Genomic DNA, 20,541 nt, shown 5'->3' with positions numbered 1-20,541 from the left:
TCTAAACACACAAAAAATGTCATTTTCTGACAAGTTTGTCAAAATGAACAAAGGTTAAAATGTAATTAATGATGCAGATTAGCTACACCTTTCAAAGGGTAGTCAGCTAGAATCTTGCTAGCTTGTACACAAATTGGCAGTTAGCAAAGCACTTATACCAGGGGCATCACGGACCATTGCTATTTTTTGTGAGCAGCGTTCTTGTGGTAGTTCAAATTATGGCTCTGAGTGAATCTCTTTTCGCACAAGTCACATTGGTAGGGTTTTTCACCCTTATGGGATCTAACGTGACTCGCAAGGACTGAACGTGCCGTAAAAGCCATGGGGCACAGCTGGCACTGAAACGGCTTTTCACCCGTGTGGGTACGGATGTGCACCACCAGGTTGCTCCTCTGTGCAAAGCTGCTGCCACAGTGGTCGCAACGGTAAGGGCGTCCGCCTGTGTGAGTGCGCTGGTGTACCACCAGGTGACTCTTCACTGCAAAGCTGTCCCCACAGTCATCACAATGGTATGGGCGGTTGCTTGAGTGAGTGCGCTCATGCCTCTTCAGAGCAGTAAATTGTGTAAAGCTGCTACCACAGTCGTCACAAAAGAAAGGACGCTCGCCTGTGTGAATGCGCTGGTGTCGCTTTAGGGTAGACTTATGTGCAAAGCTCATTCCACAGTAATTACAATGGTATGGGCGGTCGCCGGTATGGACTCGGAGATGCACGACTAGCTCGGATCTTCTTTTGAACCACTTGCTGCAGTGGGTGCATTTGTGCACCTTATTTCCTGTGGGTTTACCCCGGCGGTTACGCATACTAGGAGTAGATTCAATGCAGTGGCTCGCAGGGTGCCTTTCACTGGTTGATTCTTCTATTGCAGGTGCGTCATGGTCACTCTGTGTGGAGACTGAACCTGTGTTGCACAGACAGAGTACTTTAAATAAACTGCATGAGCCAACAATCCAAAGTTCACTTCGAATTAGAAATAAAAGTTGAATGCGGAGGATACACTCATCATATCTATGGGTATCTATCAAGTTTTATTCAGCAAATCTGCCTTAAAGAAAAATCAGGCCTGAAACAAGATGTCTCTACCATCAATTCTGCACGCAGGCAAAAAAAAAAATTAGGCTACAAGAAATGTTATCACTGCAAAAAAATAGGGCAGCCTTTGTAATCCATCCAAAGTTTCTGCATTTGATCCTAAGGCTTACACAATTGGCAACATGGCAGACACTGTACAAAGTCCCCACAGGTAGTCTTAAAAGTGGCAGTGAGGTATGCCTAGCACAGAGGACAATAACTTTTTTTTTGCTTTATTTACTGCTCACACAGTGTCCAATAGGAGGAAAAGACTAAAGACTAAAACCCGGATGAGGCCTTGGGCCCTGTAAAGTTTTTGCATCAATGAACTGAACTCACAAGGGTGACAGTTCGGTCAGTAGTTCACACATCACAGGAAACAGAATATCAAAGGCATATACCGTCATTCACCACAGTTCAGTAAACTACAGCTTCCGTAACCTACAAACTGTTCTTTGGAACATAACCTTCAGGAAAGCATATATGGAGAAAAACTGCAGATTCTAACCTGGAGAGTTCTGTCCAGAAGGTATGCCATGTTTGTGGTCCCTGGAGCGCAAGCCTGCATGTGAAAAGCAGATTACATCCACTATGATACAAGATTATACGTGCAACAGCTCATGTGGTGTTGTGTGTACAACACAGTGAATATGGAATACACTCCCGTAAAACAGCTTTTTGAGGTGAAGTAAACTGAGCAGGGTGAGCCTGAAAACAAGTGAGCTTGAAAGCAAACATTCCAGACTTAAATCTGCATGGAGATGACTGCTATACCTACGCTCAATAACTGACAACTGCCTACTAATTTATAGACCTACTCAAACCGAGCCAACAGCCATTGCACTGAAGAATGAATTTGGACAATTCCAGTCTTCATGGGAAGGACAGTAAAAGTTTGCCTACACAAGTTTAAGAAATAACTAGTGTCATTAATGCTTAATGACATAAAAGATTGATACAGCCACTATTTTTTTTATTAAACCACTTGTAGTAGCTGTATTGCGCACACGAAAAAAGTTTCCAGAAAATGGCGACTGGTGAAAACGCTCGGGTTAAAGCTGCCCACGAATGTTGCCAATTTGCCCAACATGATGTTCCGCCTCCACTGTCTCCAAGACTGCAATTAATAGAGTAGGAACACATCTGAAACTATTCACTATTCTGTCTTAAGTGCAGTTAGAGCATACCACATTTACTTGTGTAGTAGCAGCATCTCTAATTTTGGGACGAGAAACCAGGGGGAAAAAAGGAAGAAACTATCGTGACCGAGTTTTTCAATGCGCCGCCCTGAAAAAGGTTTAAGGTGACCAGTTTTTCTAACACCATGGATGGCATGGAAGAAGTCCATCCCTGTGAACATGATGATGAGGTGAGCTCATCGAAAGCAATGAGGGTGTGGGGCTGATGATGACAATGATGAATTTTTTAAAAGGCAAGGGCAGCATTGGTCAAAGAGCATCGTGGTATAGGGACCTTCATCAAGACCAGGGGAAGTCTGATACCCATTTCCAGGCATTCCACCCAGCAGAAGCCAGGGGGAAAGCTTGCGCATTGTACTACAGGTGGGTACCCAGTGGCACAGGGAATCCAACCCAGCACATACTACGTGCGAAATGCACACTCCAATGATTAGGCCACCGTTGCAGGAAGAGTGAATGTGGCGAGAAAGAGCGAATTAAAGTGCGAATTGTGATTAGTAGTTGCAATATTCTGAGAGGAAATCACAGCAGCACTTTACTCGTTCTACGGACATTTTGTGATGCAAGGGAACCAGTGAGACAAAACTAAAAAACGAACACTGTGGGTCAGTAAATCTCGTAAAACTGGCACTACATAGTGCAATACTGTATAACATCACTAGAGCGCACAGCATAACAAAAACATAGGCCAACTTTTTAAAATTGCTTCGCGTTATAATAAAACAATTTCCAGCTCAAAAACAAATCAAAGCCCATACCATCACCATGACATGAAATCCGTACACGATGAATTCCAGGTGCGCAGATATACATTCAGTATTATTAGAGAACTAAAACAAACACTGTCGCATTGCACTATATACAGCTAAATGTACCCTGCTCTTAAAAAGACCTCGAAATGAAATGGAAGATCTCAGAATACAGGCTAAATGAACACATCAAGGAATACAGTAAGGAAAGTGACAAAATAAGATAGGTCACTAGTGACCAACGACACCGAATCCTAGCCTACTCTTCAGGAAAGCCAAAAGGACACTCATGAACCAGTAAACAGCGGCAAGTACAATAGAATATAAAATTCACCACACGATACAGCACAGGTATTGCAGAGCTACAGTCATCTACCGTAAAACATGCGCCAATTTGACAAGCTGTCTTCTGGAATGCCGCATTTCCTTTCAGCCTCTAAGTGACCAAATAATGCGATTCTATGATTACTACTAATTGCCGACCACAAGAGTACACACACTGCAGGCTTTATTTACTCTATGTCGTCAGATGTTCTCTTATTACCACGACTCAAATGGGAATCCCAATCTTAATTTAAGCTGTTCAACCACTGCACGCCAGTGAGTTCTGCCAAACAACCCTTGAGCAAAGAAGAAGAAAGAACTTGGTGCTCAATTTAATTCTCGTTATTCCTTCCTTCCCTTTCTATTTCAAGCCTAATGCCGATCCTGCGGAAAGATATATTCGAAAAGAGTTCACTAAAAAAAGTTTTGCTCTGAAGGCAGTCCCCATTATTCTCACTATTTAAATCCCTCTAATTCAAGCAAAATCATTGAAAACACTTCCATGTCACTTTGTACATTGACACAGTCCAGTGAGACCATTGCACACGCAATTTTTCAGGTTATGAGCATCAAGCAGTGCAGTCATGGAAGGCTTCTTCCTCAGGAACCTTGTACACATCGGCTTGTCAATAATGGCCTGAAAAACAACGAAGAACAAATGAGCGTCACTATAAAACAAACACAAATGCCACAAGCAGCGGGGTCTGTGTGCTTTTGTGCCAATGGCAATGCACAAGGAAGTGAGAACACACAAATTTCATGTCCGACTACACATTCTGCTGTTTTCGTTCTTCTGCAAGCACATAATGTGCAACGACATGGATAGCGCAAAAGAAGTTCAATGGCAATCTATTGCAAACTGCAAGTACAAATTCTTTGAAATGATGTTCTCTAGCAGCTAAAATGCAATGTAACTTGTGATATTTTTAGCGCAGCTGGTCTGGACAGTTCTCTCTGTGCAGACAGATGGATTCTCATGCACGTAACTTTGCACATGCATAGAAGTAAAGCTGAGGTTCTGCATATGTTCGTAGCAGGTTCTTCATCAGGCATGTACTCTGTGTCCTCCAAATACTGCTCCTCATGCCTGCAACTTGAAACAACGTGTAGTAGATTAAGAAGCCTCCAAGGACACAACAGCATTGTTTATATGCTTTGTGCATTGAATAAGTATAATGCTATCCTAGATCAGCACACTGACTCATGAGCAGACTCGCTCAGGCTCATATACAGGTGATCATCTCAGTTGTGATCGAGTCGGATCCGGACTCAGATTCAGATTATGATCCAAGCCGACAGCAAGTCCGAGCTCAGGCTCATATTATGATCTGTGGTTTTGCAACAACGTTCCAAGCTTAAGGTCTTCTTGCCTCCTTTGTTACCGACAGCGGAGAGCAGGAATGATTAACTGCCGCGACCAAGGATGCTTGAGGGCGAGGCAGGCTGGCGATGTCTGTGGGCGACCGAAGAAGGGGATTCCTTGGAAGTAAGGAAGACGGGATTTCGACCCATCTCCACTAATAGTTTACGTGGGTGCAGTAATGAGCAGATAGCCTTGTCCGAGTCCCTCCATGCTGCTGAGAGTTCATATTAGTACAAAGATTTGCAATCAGCATAACATTTGTGACAGGTAGAAAAGCTGCCCACTTTTGGCATAAACTTAACCCAAGCAGCGTCAGAGCAAGAACATGCGTTCGTGAGCCTTAATTACGATCTCTGTAGCCACACATATGCGCGGCCGAAAAGTCTGACCAGATTACCAACCAGGCAGCAGATAAGAGGATGAGATGGTGGACACGTGTTCTGGCCGCATATGCGGCTGTAGGGTTGTCAGGGGATAATGTAGCACATCCAGCATTGATGTTTTTTTACAAGGCATTAACCAACTGACAGTTTACAATGCGACCCTATGCGCTGCCACAGAAAAATTTTGGCTTCTGACACCACACAACCACATTTGTGGCTGTTGAATAATGGTCGCTGTCGTGACATGTGCCAACACAGTACGTAGGTCAGGATGAGATCTCCTCCACTGACCCTTTGAAAGTATGATTAAACATAGAAATATGGCTACATTCATGCATTACAGCGAGCCAATACAAATTCAATAAAGTGTTTTCAATTCAGGACATGAGAAATATGTACACAACCAACCAAACATTTGCTCAACCAGAAAAAGAATGCTTAAGTTGTGATTTCTAGCTTAATATCCAACTGGAATGCAAAATCACTCCTGCCTTACTTTCATACTCTTTTCCTCTGAAACTTTCAAGCACAAATATTTTGCCAAATAACAGGCAAAAAAGCAGATATGAAACAAATAAAATGATGGCTAGAAGTGGTATTATCACAACTAAGAAAGGCAGGACAATTTGTGAGCCTGGAGGAGCTAGTGCATAACTTGCAAGGAACTCTTACAAGAACACAGAATGGCTACAGAGCCATCAGACTCCAAGAAACATCAAAATGAAAAAATTGCATGACACATCACAGAAATCGAAAATACAGCATAGAATAAAAAATAGCCTTGAATGGGAAAAACAATAAACAGACCAGGATTAATCAAAGCTCAAAAAAAAGAAGAGCCAGTAGAAAAAACAATGAACCACTTTAACCTACTAGGCGAGGTGGGACTCACCACAGGCCTCATACAAAGGTGATGCCAATAGCTATCTATTTATCTAGGGGAGATCTATTGGTGCATAGTACGAAGACAGGTCCCACAATACATTGTTTTATAGGACAGGATTATCAAACTATGGGTCAGAATAGACTGGCTGCAGTTCTTCCTCTGGAATGCTCTTTCCCGTGGGTACTAGTGCTGCTCTGTTGTCTGCAACACCAAGAACACACAAAAAATGCTCAGCACAAACACAAAAAAAGGACGCCAGAATTGTTGAGTATGACTATTGGATGTAGTCCTGCTTTTTAAAATAGACCATTTAGTGGAACTCAAGAGTATCATGCATTTTTTATTCTTGTGAAGCGGCTATATAAGGACGTGGAAAAAGGATTTTATACTTGCATGCCAAGGGGACTACTGTACACAAAAAAAAAAATACCATGGTGATATGCCTTAAAGCTGTTTGTACCAGTTTTGGGCGTAAACTGCTGGTTACAGGTACCGCCATCGGGATATGATTCACCAGCTTCCACAAGTCACCGTAACGCACCATGAACGGTTTTTACACTTAACGCCACAGAATTTACAAATAATCACCTTTTTAGCGCGAAGCTATAGACTGCAGAAGAACTAATTGTTGCATTTGCTATGCGATTATTAACACAAAAAAACGCAGTCATCCGGGAAGAAATGCGAACGGCGCGGTCTCCACGAACGTGCTGTCTTTGCTAAAGCCTTATGCAAGAGATATAAGACGTGGAAAGCTCACTGGCGACCGAGTCAGTGAGATGGTCACGGCTGAAGACACACACCTAATGAATTTACATGAATTAGCGCCAATTACAGCTTTGCAGCCAATACATAGTTTTCACGGACGTCACGAGTGAGGGCTTCTGGGATACGGGCTGCCATGTTCAGGTACTGAGCGGACTAGCGGGAACGGAGTGCAGGATTACAAGGCGTTGGTTAGGCATAAACGCGCGCGCTATCCGTCCGTATTTCTGTTTCCGCACGGCGTCACCATGCCGATGTGTGCCATATTCGGCTGCGCAAGCAGGAGCAAGTCTTCTGCGCAAAAAACTAACACCGAACCGGGCACTGGGCTGCACTGTTTACCGAGGGTGATTACACGGCAGTGCAAGCGCACGAAGCTCCTCTCCGAGAAGCGCCGAAACCTTTGGCTGGCACGGATCAACCGGAAGGACTTGCAAAACCTGGACAACGTCCGCGTATGCGGTCGGCACTTTATCACAGGTAAGAACAAGTGAACTTTATGAGTTGACCGACGATCGCTCTCCGAGATGTTTACCATGGCAGCGGCAACTGATAATGAACTTTGACGCGGGCCTCGCCGTCGCGCCTACTTGTTTGTTGTGACGACGCTGTTCGTAGTGAAATGAGTCAATTTGCGTAACGGCGCGCCCACGGTCACGCTTTGATTTTTCCAGGGAGACCTTCAAATCTCATGGACGACGCAAACCCTGACTGGGCGCCTACGCAGCACCTGGGTTACGGGAGCGGGCAAATACCACCTGCTGGCATGTCCGCCCGTTTTGAGCGGTCAAAGACGCGGCAGAACAAGAGAGCTATCGCCGATGCAGCAGCTTGTCAGTCATCAGAGGACGAATCTACCATAGAGGCGGCGCCTGCAGATGACTCGCCGAACGAAAGCGTCAGCGTGCGCCCGGAGTCGAGAGCAGGTGCGTTTGATACAAAATACTACTTTCCGAGGAGCTAGATATTACAATTCGTGTAACCTGCGGAACTAATAATGGTTTTACTTCTCATATGTTACAGAGGTAGCAGTACAGACCGATCTGACTGTGCAAGACATCTGTGCTGTTGAAGATGACAACAAGAGACTTGCTGCAGAGCTGCGCGAAGCAAGGGCAGAAAAAAACAAGCTAGAGATGACCCAGTCATCATTTCGTGGTGATGATGCCAAGGTTTTGTTTTATACGGGACTGACTAGCTTTTCTGTGCTGCTTGCTGTTTTTGAGCTTGTTGAATGTCACGTAAAGCACACTGCACAAAATGGCCTAGGGAAGTTTGAGGAATTTATTGTGTTCCTTATGAAGCTCAAGTTGAATTTGCCAGTGCAAGACCTTGCATACCGTTTCTCTGTTTCTGATTCAACCGTGAGCAGAATTTTCGACAAATGGCTGCACGCAGCTTTCTGGCGTTTGAAATCACAAGTTAGGTGGCCTTCGAGGCAGGAGATTCAAAAGACAATGCCACAAGCGTTCTTTGAATCTTTTGGGTCAAAGGTGGCAGTCATAATAGACTGCTTTGAAATCAAAATCGAAAGGCCGTCCTCTCTTGAGGCAAGGACTGAGACATGGTCCAATTACAAGGGCAGCAATACCTCAAAATATTTAATTGGAATTTGCCCACAAGGAGTCATATCCTTTATTTCAGAAGGCTGGGGCGGCAGGACTAGTGATAAACACATAACTGAAAAATGCGGCATTTTGGATAACTTGACACAAGGCGATGTTGTCCTTGCAGATAGGGGATTTGATATTGCCGACACCTTAGGTCTGTACTGTGCTAAACTGCACATTCCTGCCTTCAATAAAGGCAAAAAGCAGCTCACTGCTTTGGAAGTGGAGAAGACCAGACGGCTCGCCAATGTTCGAATTCATGTAGAACGGGTGATCGGCCTGGTACGGAATAAGTACACTATCTTGAAGGCTGTACAGCCAATTGACTACGTCGCATGCAAGCCTGGAGACAGGTACTCTCCACTAGACAAAATGGTGTTGGTGTGCTGTGCAGTCACAAACATCTGCCCGTCCATAGTACCTGCAAACCGGCAAGCAGGTTCTTGACGCTGTGGACCGCCAGCCCTGCATAAATGTTCTGTGTCTTGCATTTATGTATTTTGTGAGAGTCACAAGTGTTCATCTTTGCATTGAAGTGCTCCAGTCACCAGCCTTACACAAGTAAAGTGCTGTATTTCTCGACTGTCACGCAGCATCTCGTGCAGCATTAGTGTGTGCTTGTATGGGCATGTGAAAAACATCAATTCTTGTGAAGTGTTCCTACATGAATCCTTAAGCTGCAGACAAATGTTATTGTTTTTCTGTGTGCTCAGCATGACAAATGCACTCACAGTGTACCAGCTAAGATTTCTCCTTTGTAGAATTAAGTGAGCCTTCATGCAAAGCATCCAACTTGCTCACATATTTCAGCTACTCTTTTCTACAACCACTAAATGCGCATTTCCAGCACCACTGAGTTTGCTTTGCAGACTGAGCTGTTTCCACCTCTGATGCATTGCAGCTCACAATGAGCACAGCAGTATGTTCGTATCTTTACATTTCTTGTCTATCATGGGCCATGTCTGTTTTGTGAGTGTTGCATACCTTGCTTTGTAGTCTCATCAATGATCTTTGTGGATGTGTAGCCATTTTGAACTGCTAAAATTTCGCTTGGTTCGTTCAGCCATTTTTTGGCCGTGTTACATGAGGTCATACTCAAAGTATATGCTACGTTGAAGTGTTTATTGACAATAAAGACACTATAACAGACATACAGTGCTGCAGCAGGGAACATAGCATGATGGGCTGTTTTCCATATGATAGAGGTTTGGGCGACATCTCACTGGTAGGCCTGTCAGCAGAAAACTTGCCGACTGGCATATGAGCCTGCAGTGATGTGCTGTTCCTCTTGTAGGAACAAGACGAAGAGCTCACTGCGAGTCATTACTCTTGCTTGCTGCACAGTCTTGGCAGAACCATTTCTTTCCCTTTGGGGCACGCTTTATACCCAGGCAAAGGTAATGGAACCACCCATACTTGCACTGCGGGCCATCACATGCAAGCATCTTCCCTGCCTCTGGGCCTTGGCAGTAACAAAACTTGTTGATGTCACTTGTTGGCTTCTTTATGACCCTTTTCGAAAAGTGCTGTGAGAAGAGTTCTGGCAGAATTACTCCAGTAAAAAAAGCTAATGCTGTTGGCACAAGACTCTGAAAGAATGTATCGTCTCTCTCCACTCTTTCAATGTACACAGACAACGGTGTCCATACAACAAAATCACAGTATGGAACGTCACACACTGCCATCTGAGTCTGCACTTGAAAAAAGTAAGCGTGCTGTCGCTTCAAACGCAGGCAGCCATCATTGTCTTCTAAGCAGAAGTTGCGGTCTTTCACAGCTTCTGGTACTGTACTGTCAGAGTGTGAATAAGGACACTTTACTTCCACGATGCCCATTCCACAGCATGCGCAAGAAACAGAACTGTCGGGACTTGCTGCTATGTATGGATATTTTGTACTTAAATAAACACCCGTCTTTTGATGGGAGAAATCAGTATGGTTTTTCCTCATTTCTTCAGCGTAGCGTGTGATTGCAGCGGCCTCGTGCTGTAATCCCCACGCTGTGGCTGCAGTAGAGAAAGTGTGTTGCTCGGGGTAGCATATCTTCTTTAGCAGGCTTATGGACGGCTCGTTCACATTTGTCGAGCACACACTTTTCATGAGTGAAGCAGTGATTCTTCCTGCACGATATGCATACCATTTTTCACACTTTGACTGCTCCCGCGTGCATTCCTCAATTCTCTTCACCATATCTTCGCTGATAAAAAGCTCAGCCACTGTTTTCTCAGCACGGCAAATCAGTTCAGGCAGGCCTTCCGACCGTGCTTCTGGGCACAACAAATCGCGAAAGAGAAGCGGTTCCTTCTTGCATGGCGGCTGAAACATGGTACTGTACTTTGAATGCAACATGAAGAATGCCGGCGTGGCACCAGCATCTGCAAGTTTGCTATGAAATGCCGTCAGTTCTTCTTCTGTTGGAGGTGGCACAGATGGTAGCACTTGTGGAAGGACTTCAGGTGTGTACCCGCTACCTGGTTTCAGGTGAATGTTGTCCATACGTTGCTTCTTTTTCTTTGATGAGGAAAAGTCAATATCCCTGATTCGTTTGTTGCCAGCCCCCGAGCTATGTGCAGGAAGCCACACATTCTTTTTGTCCGTGCATGTTTGAGATTCTCTGAGTCGTACTGCTGTTTCAATAGCAAACAACGTGGCACCAATGTGAGAGCAGGCTTCGCCTGCACCTGCCATGCAAGTGCAGTGTGCAGTCATGATGACTCCGTCAGGCTCGGCCAGAACCCACACCTTCAGTGGTGCCTCCCTTAGCCGTTGTGAATGGCTGACCTGAGAAAAAATGATCAATAATTAGGTGCTGACAGAAATCCACATCCTTCACAGACGTCGCAGCTCTGAGCTATGCACAACACAGGAGCTATGCACAGGAGCTATGCAGAAACATTGCATCGGGCGCAAAAGTTCACCGAATAAGCGTTTCTTGGGAGAAAAAAAGATATGTTAGCACTGCCTCACGATCTAGTTGCCTTATATATCACCAGTTGAAGCATGCACGTTCACGCACGCTCTCGGACATTTCATGCGATTGGCATGCTTGACTCTGGACATGTAGCCGCCAGCGGCAACCGCATCCAAAAACCCAACTACGAATTCCTTCCACAAGTTAAGGCTGCAGTGCACTCGAGCATTTAGTCTTGAGGCTGTAAACTTAAGCCGATTGCTCCATTTCTTCGAATTTGAAAGCATTCTGCACTCACACGTAGTACTTTGCGTACACGAACTTGGATATGCTGTTTGAAACAAATCGAACATAGTCTAGTGCGTCGGCAGACTCGGCACATTAGCCACAAACAGTAGAACATGAATCAGAATCAGGCGAACGTGAACACACAAACGTGCGCCTACGTGCGTAAGCGCCTAAAGGTTAAGCAAGCTCACCTCGCTCAAAACGACGACAAGCTTCGATGGCACCCGCATGGCAGTCACGCTTTTTACCCATCCGCTGGTGAAGTAATTATGCGCCTCAAGGGACTTGTATGCCTTCATTTGTTGAAGAGAGACGTAGCTCGTTGACAGCACTAGATAATTGATGATATCAACGTGTGTCACGCGAGGTAGCAAGTCGACATCGGGAGCGGAGTCTGTCCCGACGCGTAGCTTGTACGGGTCCACGCCTCCGCACATTTCCACCTTGGACTCGTACCGAGCCCGCGTAGGCCCCACAAGCTCGTCGAAATACGAGCGGCAAAACTCTTGCCGGTCGGCGTTTGCCATCGTGTTGCAATAACGCAGCAGCGAACGAACGGGCTTGGCAGCGAGCCAAGGAAGCTTTGGCCCAGCCAGTCTAGCATGGAGGAAGCAGTAGCTACAGTACCTGCTAATGGCGGACATCCGGCGGAAGCGGCTAGTGTGACGTCACATGAAAACTATGTATTGCGTCTACTTGCCCGAAGTTGCAAGTGTTGAAGTGACAGTTTTAAAGTTATAACTCTAGCAGATTTCACTGCAGAAAATTTGTCTGGTATTGCGGTTATACACTTCTGCGGCTTTCATGCTACTGGAAAAGGCGTTAATAAGTCCGAATCTTACGTGACTGCGCGGTAACATTTGGGCACGCGCGCACAATGACGGACCATATCTTCACACGCACACGATGCAAAAGTGACGTTCACCGGATCGCATGCAGTTATCGTTGCTCTGTATGCGCACAGACTTCCTTCTGCAAGGCTTCTTTCTTCTTCTCACAGACTGACAATACACAAAAACGAATTTGTAAAGCAACAGATTATGGAACTGGCACAACCGGCAACACACGAAAATGTGCGATTGTCGATGCCGCCCGCGATGCCACTTGCGCTATCGTACATTCTTCCTGCATGGCTGGCGGGAGCACATTTAAATAAAAAAAAAACAGATAATAAGGACAGCGTAGAACCACTCAATTAAGTACTAATGACGCAGCAAAGTTTCATCTCTGTGAAAGGTATAGTTGATTGAAAACTGGCTGTCAGCTGTGATCTTCCAGGAAGATCGAAAGCAAAACCAAATTTTGACACTTCTGGTTTCGATATCGTCCCGATGGAGCGCAACGCTTGAATTTTATATCCGTATTTTATATCCGGCTTAGCTTGTACGTGCGATGGTTTACTCGTCGCAACTGCGTACTGCCCGAATGGAAATCATATTCGAGTCTCCCCCTATCTCCGGACGCCTAGCGCCAGCTAAGCGATATCACGAGAGCTAGAAGGTGAGAACCACGGCCACCTGGATCGGCGCGCGCGCGTGACCTGAGTGACCCGAGCGGCCGCGTGAAAACGGAGACGGGACTGGAGAGAGGGCGGCAGAGAGAAAGAGGGGAGCAGCAGGGAGAGCGACTCCGACCGTCATGTGATGGAGATCATGTATCCGAGAATTGCCTTGAATAAACGTGTTCAGTTGGAACGGGTGTGATCGATCAAGGCGACCAGCGACTGACATGGCGACGAGGATTATTTAGCGAACCTTCAAGCGAACCTTCAAGCGGACCTTCAAGCGGACCAACGGCAGCCGAAAACGTTATACTGAACTCCGAGCAAGTGAAAGAGAAGCTGCAAGTGCACCAGCAATGGCGACCGGCGGGGAGAACGCTTCGAACCCCAGAATCTCTACGCCGATACCGAACGAAGCTGGAAACGGCACACGGGAGTTGCAGACAACACAACCTCGGACCCCGGGTATTTTCGGAATGCAAACGCCGCTTAGAAATCCAGCCGAAATCGGACTGTCGACAACGCCAGACGCACCTCGTACAGAAACAACGATGCAATCCGGAACTATAAGTGCAACGACGGAGCTCGCTGTGCTCAACACTACGTTACAGATGATGGCTCGACTCCTGGAACGGCAAATGACATCATCTAACCTGCTGAACGACAGCACGGCGCTGCAAATAACAACAACGCCTGATTTGACAGGAACGCTACCGACTTACTCCGGAACTGAAAGAGAAAACTTTCAAGATTGGAAGACATCAGTGGAGTCGATGCGAGATCGTTGCTCGTGGACCGATGCAGCAACCTTGAATGCAGGAATATCACGACTCCGAGGGCGCGCATCATCATGGCATCAAACCACAGGCAACCAGTACAACGACTGGACAACCTGGGTATCAGCGCTAAAAGATGAGTTTGACAAACCACTACTCTTCTGCCAGTGGGTTGCCTCAGTTGACGCAAGAGTGCAACGAGAAAACGAAACCATGACCGACTACATGTACGCCCGGCTCCAACGCATCAAACGTGGCACATATGGTCTTTCCGACGACGATGTGGTGGACTGGCTCATTCAGGGAGTGCGACAAGACAGTGCGAAGCCCATGCTCGCTGCCTTCCACGATTTCCGCCGCGGAACCATAAGAGAGTTCTTGCACTACGTTCAACAACTTGATCGACGAGATGCTGGACCATCGCAGGATTACACCAAACACGAAGCCTCCCCCAAGACTTCAAAATTCCCTGAAAAAAATTCGGTGGAAGCCCCGAGTGCAACGTACCCGAAGACCCAACGTCTACCGCCAGACACCTGCGCAAGATGCAGAACCAAGGGACATCGAGCCAAAGATTGCCCGCAACCAGACACGAGGACCGAAGAGCAAAAGAAGTCTGCAGCGCGCCGCAGAGAGGCAAGAGCAAGCGAAGAGCACACCAACTGCATTGTCAAAGGAGAATCAGCAGGAAAACTAATTCTCCTACCGGCAAAAATCAACGAGATCGAAACGTCAGCGCTCTGGGACACTGGTTCAACAGTCTCCTTAGTGTCTCACGCATTCGCCACACAGCACAACCTCGAAGTGGCACCAGAAAAAGACATTCTGCTCAAAGGACCTTTCGGAACATCCGACATACCAGTGGGCGTCACGCAAGCACGCATCACGATCGGGAAAACCTCAGCAACAATCGAGGTCAAAGTCGTAAAGGACCTACCCTACGACGCAATCGTGGGAACCGATTGGCGCGAGTGCGTACCATATGACTACATTGAACGATGCGCAAACGGCATTCACAGCTTGGAATGGATTCCAAAGGAGATCGTGAGGGGAGCAGAAGGAAACGTCGCTCCGCAGAAGCTACCGCCCAATCGGACGAAAGGGACAAATACGACGCCGACCGAAGACAAAACTGTCGAAAACTCCGAAGCGACTAATGACACGTGCAAAGCCCGATATCAACGACATGCGGAGCAGTCACGGACGTGACAACTGTAAGCAGCAGCAAAGAACTTCCATCCCGTGAAGAAATCGTTGAGCTAATCACGCAAGTGAAACCTGAAGACTTCACCAAAGATGAAACAGGCAGGTTTCAAGCCATTCTGCTTGACAACATTGAAGTGTTCACAAACCCTGAGAATGACCTCGGACTGTGCACTCACGTAGAACACACAATCGAGCTCTCCGACGACAAACCCATTCGCATGCAGCCGTACACCGCCAGTGAAATCAACAAAAAGTTCATACGGCAACAAACGCAAGAATGGCTGGACAAAGGGATCATACGTCCATCGAAATCGCCTTATGCATCACCCGTCATCGTGGTTGAGCAACCTCATCACGAATCAACTCCTAAACGACTGTGTGTAGACTATCGCTTCCTGAACGCAAAAACTGTCAAACACGCATACCCGATGCCGAAAGTGGACGCAGCAGTCCGCAAAATTTCTGGATCGCGGTACTTCACAAAAATTGAAGTGAAAAAGGCCTTTCTGAATATTCCGCTTCGTGAGGAAGACCGAAAAAAAGCCGCATTTGTGACAGAAGATGGTCAATATGAACCGACTCGTATGCTCTTTGGACTATGCACGGCACCCTCGACAATGCAGAGTGTAATGAACGAAGGTCTAAAGCCGCTGATCGACAAAAACCAAGTCATCGTCTACATGGACGACATCTGTATCTTTACGGACACGTCGGAACAGCACATCAAGACGGTGAGTCAAGTGCTGAAAACTCTACAGAACTTACCCAAGCAACCACAGATATCCGTCGGACGTACGAGCTAGATCCGAACGTCCTTTGCCGAGATCGGACGTCCATCGGACGTACAAACACAATCCGATTTCGGATATCCGTATTCGTACATCCGCCGGACGTACGGACAGTGTCCACTTTTCTACAGGGTCTTGAATATTTGGGGGCCGGGTTTTAAAAAATTCCTATGTAAAATCTACTGCCACATTCGAGATGAAATAACATTCACAAAGTAGCAAAATGTGGTCTACGTTATCTGATAAGTGATTCAACATTGGTAGTTGCCTAGATTTTCTGGAATGGATGGCAAACTGCTCTCGGCGGCGTGCACAATTTTCGCAGAAGCGAGTCGAGAAGCTGCGTTGACATGGTGCGCCATCTGTCGAGCACACGATCTGCACCTTCGAAGCAAGCGCGCCAACGTAGCGCGCCAACGTCCTTGCCGGAGATGACGGTTGCCTCGCCGCTCGACAGATGGCGCACCATGTCAACGCAGCTTCTCGACTCGCTTCTGCGAAAATTTTGCACGCCGCCGAGAGCAGTTTTCCATCCATTCCAGAAAATCTAGGCAACTACCGTTGTTGAACCACTTATCAGATAACGTAGACCACATTTTGCTACTTTGTGAACGTTATTTCAGCTCGAATGGGGCAGTAGATTTGACATAGGAATTTTTTAAAACCCGGCCCCCAAATATTCAAGACCCTGTATATCCGCATGAGAGACGAGGTGGACGTCCGAAGGATGTAAGGTCGAGTATTTTCCCAGGCCATGAGTATGGACGTTTTTTATTTCACAGAAAATTCGAGTCTTTCGTGTATGTATACTGTTTTATTTGCATCAGTTGGAGGGTTTGACGCGAAGACGTTTGTAAATTGGTACGATTCCACTCCTACCTGCAGAGCAAGAGCCGCCAACGAGCTAAATTTATCTAAGAGGAGAAGCAGGTGTTGCAGAATTTTGCAAGAACTCAATGACTAGTTTTATATTTATAAAACTTCTCCAAATTAGAGGAGTTGCGCGACATGTCCACTGTTTTGATAGCTAAACTTGCCATTGAAGCCATTCGTAAGCATCAAAACTCCCGTGCATTCTGCTATCACCATCATCATAGATGTCAGTTCGCGGTCAGACCAATCCAATCCATCAGTACGGCTCCGTAGCGCTGTTGTTGGTATGTCGCGTAGTGTTGTCGCGCAGATCTTTATAGCTATTATTATAAAATGTGGCTTTGTTCGGTCTGTGGCCGAAAGTTGTATGTAACTTAAGCAATTCGAAAAATACGCGAAGCGCCTGAAGCTCTTCTGGAACACCGGAATCCCGTACTGCGTCGACCTTGGTGTAAAGAAGGCTTAGTGCACATGTGATTGCCTACGAAGGTATGTATCCAGTACACTTCTTGGAACTTTGCTTCTAGGACAATGCAGCATGCTCATATAACATTCGTTCACAGGACAGTGGGAGCAGTAAGCGCGAGGAGATGGCTTCCCCAAGTGTGTGCTGTTCTCACCCTTTCGGGAGCCTACATCACACAGCTGCGGGAGCCCTCAACTCGCGCGACTAATTCCCACTCCTCTTCAAAGTTGCGGGACGGAGTGTTTTCGCATCTTGTTAATTTTTAAGGCATCGCTATGTTCACTGTGCCTATATAAAGACTGACAACGCGCGAAAGGCAGACCATAGGAAGCACGTGAGGCCGCAGTGGTTCGCAACGGAAGGTTTGCGGCTTTCTGTGCACAGTCGCGTACAGTGCTGCGCAGGTTAGTGCCCTAAGGCCCATGAAAATAAATAAAGAACAGATACATTGTCAAATATGGTGTGGAAAAGTGAGAGCTGTTATTGCCTTATACTTATTGATGTGTTTGTTGAAGTGCATTGTCTGTTATACTTGCAGCATTAAACACTTCCATTAATTGGCTCCAATGTTTTTACTTGGGCTACTACATTGTGCCATTTGTTTCACATGACTGATGTTTGCCGCGTTCTTTTTTATTTTAGAAATCCTGTGGGTGGGAAGATTACGGATGTGTGTCCCAAGCTTGCCACATTTGAAGAGTCACACATTTAAGTCATTTTCCGAATGTAACCCATTGCTCTGCTGATGTATCATCAACCACAATAAAATATGCGTGCTATGCATCAAATTGTTTTTGGTTTTATTGCATTGCGTGGAGTGAAAAAAGCACGCATGCACCATATATGCGAATATTCGAGAAAGATCCGCCAATGGACGTACTCAACTGGACGTCCGTCGGCGGGCGAACCGTATACCTTTGGCCACCTTTCGGACGGCCGACGGACGTCTACCAGCTGTTTGCGGATGTTCAGCGGACGTACAGAACATCCGAAATAGACCTCTGTCGGCCGTCCGAAGGATATCGGTGGTTGCTTGGGTAGGACTCAGAGCAGACTTCAAAAAATGCCTATTCGCAGTGCAGTCCATCCCTTGGTGCGATAATATCTCGCGAGGGAGTAACAATCGATCCGGGAAGAACCGCAGCTATATCAAGATATGGCAAACCGAACACAAAAACCGAAGTACGATCTTTCCTCGGGCTAACATCGCATTACCGAAAGTATATAAAGGACTATGCGAAGATCGCCAAACCCCTGACAGAACTAACGAAAAAGGACTCCTTGATAACGTGGACTACTGAATGTCAAGAAGCCATGGACAAACTTAAGGAATGTTTAATCAGAGCACCCATACTAGCTACCTTCGACCCATCGCTTCCAACCGAAGTGCATGTCGACGCTCACGGCATTTGGTGCAGTCTTGTCCCAAAAACACGGAAACGAAACACGCATAATCGAATATGCAAGCAAGAAAGTGCCGGAATCGGATAAGCACAAGCACTCAACAGAGCTTGAGGCAATTGCAGTGCACTGGGCCGTTACCGACAAATTTCACCATTACTTACAAGGACTCGAGCACTTTGACATCTACACGGACAACTGGGCTGTCTCGCACATTATGTCAAAGAAAAATCCGAACAGACGTTTTGCACGCATTGTGCTTGACCTGATGTCTTACAACTTCAGCATCCGCCATACATCAGGAAAGACAAACGTAGTGGCCGACGCCTTATCAAGAACGCCTGAAGACGAGCACGGAGTTTTCGTTCTCATAGCCGAGGATGATCGACTAAACAAAGCGCAACGAACCGATCCGCAACTTGCATCACTCATTCAGCAAACGCAGCAGCCGCAGGCAAGCAAGTCACAGTACAAGCTTGTCAACGATAGACTCGTACACGTGACGAATAACGGAGAAAAGGAGATTCATCGCATTATAATACCCGAATCGCTGAAACAAGATGTACTCCAATCGTACCACGACGACGACGGTCATGGCGATGTTACTCGGACACTGTCTAAAATACAGCGACGCTACTTCTGGAAAAACATGAAGAACGAAGTTGAAAACTACGTGAGAGGATGCGAAACCTGCCAAAGATTCAACTCGCAGACGGGAGTGCAAGCTGGTATGCCATCCCCCGTATGCCATCCTCCAACCCATTCGAAACCATCGCAATGGACCACGTTGGACCCATCAATTCCCAGGACTCCAACAAATATTTTATAACCGCTGTTGACGTGACAACGCGATTCATTGTAACACGTGCCGTACCTGATAAATCAACGGAACATGTACTACGTTTTGTCGAGGAAGATATCGTTCTCACGTTTGGAACACCGAAGACCGTGATAACGGACAACGACAAAGTTTTCACGTCGAGAGCAGCAAAGAGATACTTTGCCGAAAAGAGCATCACGCACGGCCTCACAGTACCTTACGCTCCGGAAACAAACGGTCTTGTCGAAAGAGCAAACGGCAAAATCTTGTCCGCACTACGAAAAAACGTGAACGGCGACATCGACCACTGGAGCGAATACATGAGAGAAACAACATTTCAAGTGAACAACCAACCTCATTTTGGAATAAAATTCACTCCATTTGAACTGCTTTTCAACTATGTCCCACGCAAACAACTGGACAACGAAATGAACATCCCGCAGGACCCAACTGACGACATCGAAGCAAAACGTGCGCAAGCCACCTATTTACGCAAAATGAAACGGACGCACGACGCTAAACACCGCCTATCCAATTTCGAAATAGGTGACGAAGTATGGCACCAAAAAGGAGCAAGAGATGCCAAGCTGGGACCTCTCTACGACGGGCCATACAGAATTATTCATGTAAACAAAGACACGTTTACCATCGCTAAGGAAGAAAACGGCTACGAAGATACCCGACTTGCCACAGCTAGACAACTGAATCACTACCATGTGCAAGACAGCGCGGTGACACCATCGCTTGAACTACCGGAAGCACAAGAATCGTTCACGCAAGAATCATCGCGCTCAAGAGAACTCGAAGAGGCACCGGAAGACTGTTCAGATCGCCGAACGCGCCTAAGGAAACCGCCTAAGTGGCTCGAAGATTATATTACCGAATAATACGCAGCAGCGACAGGGTCTGCGCCATTGCGAGGACGCAATGTTTGGGAGCCCGGTCGTGTAAGCATTCGAGTCTCCCCCTATCTCCGGACGCCTAGCGCCAGCTAAGCGATATCACGAGAGCTAGAAGGTGAGAACCACGGCCACCTGGATCGGCGCGCGCGCGTGACCTGAGTGACCCGAGCGGCCGCGTGAAAACGGAGACGGGACTGGAGAGAGGGCGGCAGAGAGAAAGAGGGGAGCAGCAGGGAGAGCGACTCCGACCGTCATGTGAT

The 20,541-nt window shown here is 46.7% G+C and overlaps 3 protein-coding genes across 13 annotated transcripts in view; 2 read left to right on the top strand and 1 right to left on the bottom strand.

The window, feature by feature from the left end:
- LOC149329352 (uncharacterized) overlaps positions 1-20,541 on the top strand; it is a 245,431-nt gene that overhangs the window by 36,987 nt on the left and 187,903 nt on the right. The window lies entirely within an intron of this gene.
- Positions 764-12,657, bottom strand: LOC149329357 (uncharacterized). Its single transcript, XM_089560199.1, has 3 exons — positions 11,740-12,657; positions 1,580-11,130; positions 764-901 (listed from the first exon to the last, which is right to left on the bottom strand). The coding sequence occupies exons 1-2, from the start codon at positions 12,190-12,192 to the stop codon at positions 9,661-9,663; spliced, it is 1,923 nt and encodes a 640-aa protein (XP_089416325.1). The 5' UTR covers positions 12,193-12,657; the 3' UTR covers positions 764-901; positions 1,580-9,660.
- On the top strand, positions 6,507-10,277 carry LOC149329358 (uncharacterized). Its single transcript, XM_089560200.1, has 3 exons — positions 6,507-7,220; positions 7,415-7,666; positions 7,764-10,277. The coding sequence occupies exons 1-3, from the start codon at positions 6,989-6,991 to the stop codon at positions 8,795-8,797; spliced, it is 1,518 nt and encodes a 505-aa protein (XP_089416326.1). The 5' UTR covers positions 6,507-6,988; the 3' UTR covers positions 8,798-10,277.

The sequence above is a fragment of the Amblyomma mixtum genome, chromosome 9, assembly GCF_055824585.1.
Source record: "Amblyomma mixtum isolate Tamu chromosome 9, ASM5582458v1, whole genome shotgun sequence".
NCBI classification, from domain to species: Eukaryota; Metazoa; Arthropoda; class Arachnida; order Ixodida; family Ixodidae; genus Amblyomma; species Amblyomma mixtum.
This window is presented reverse-complemented; position numbering and strand designations above follow the sequence as displayed.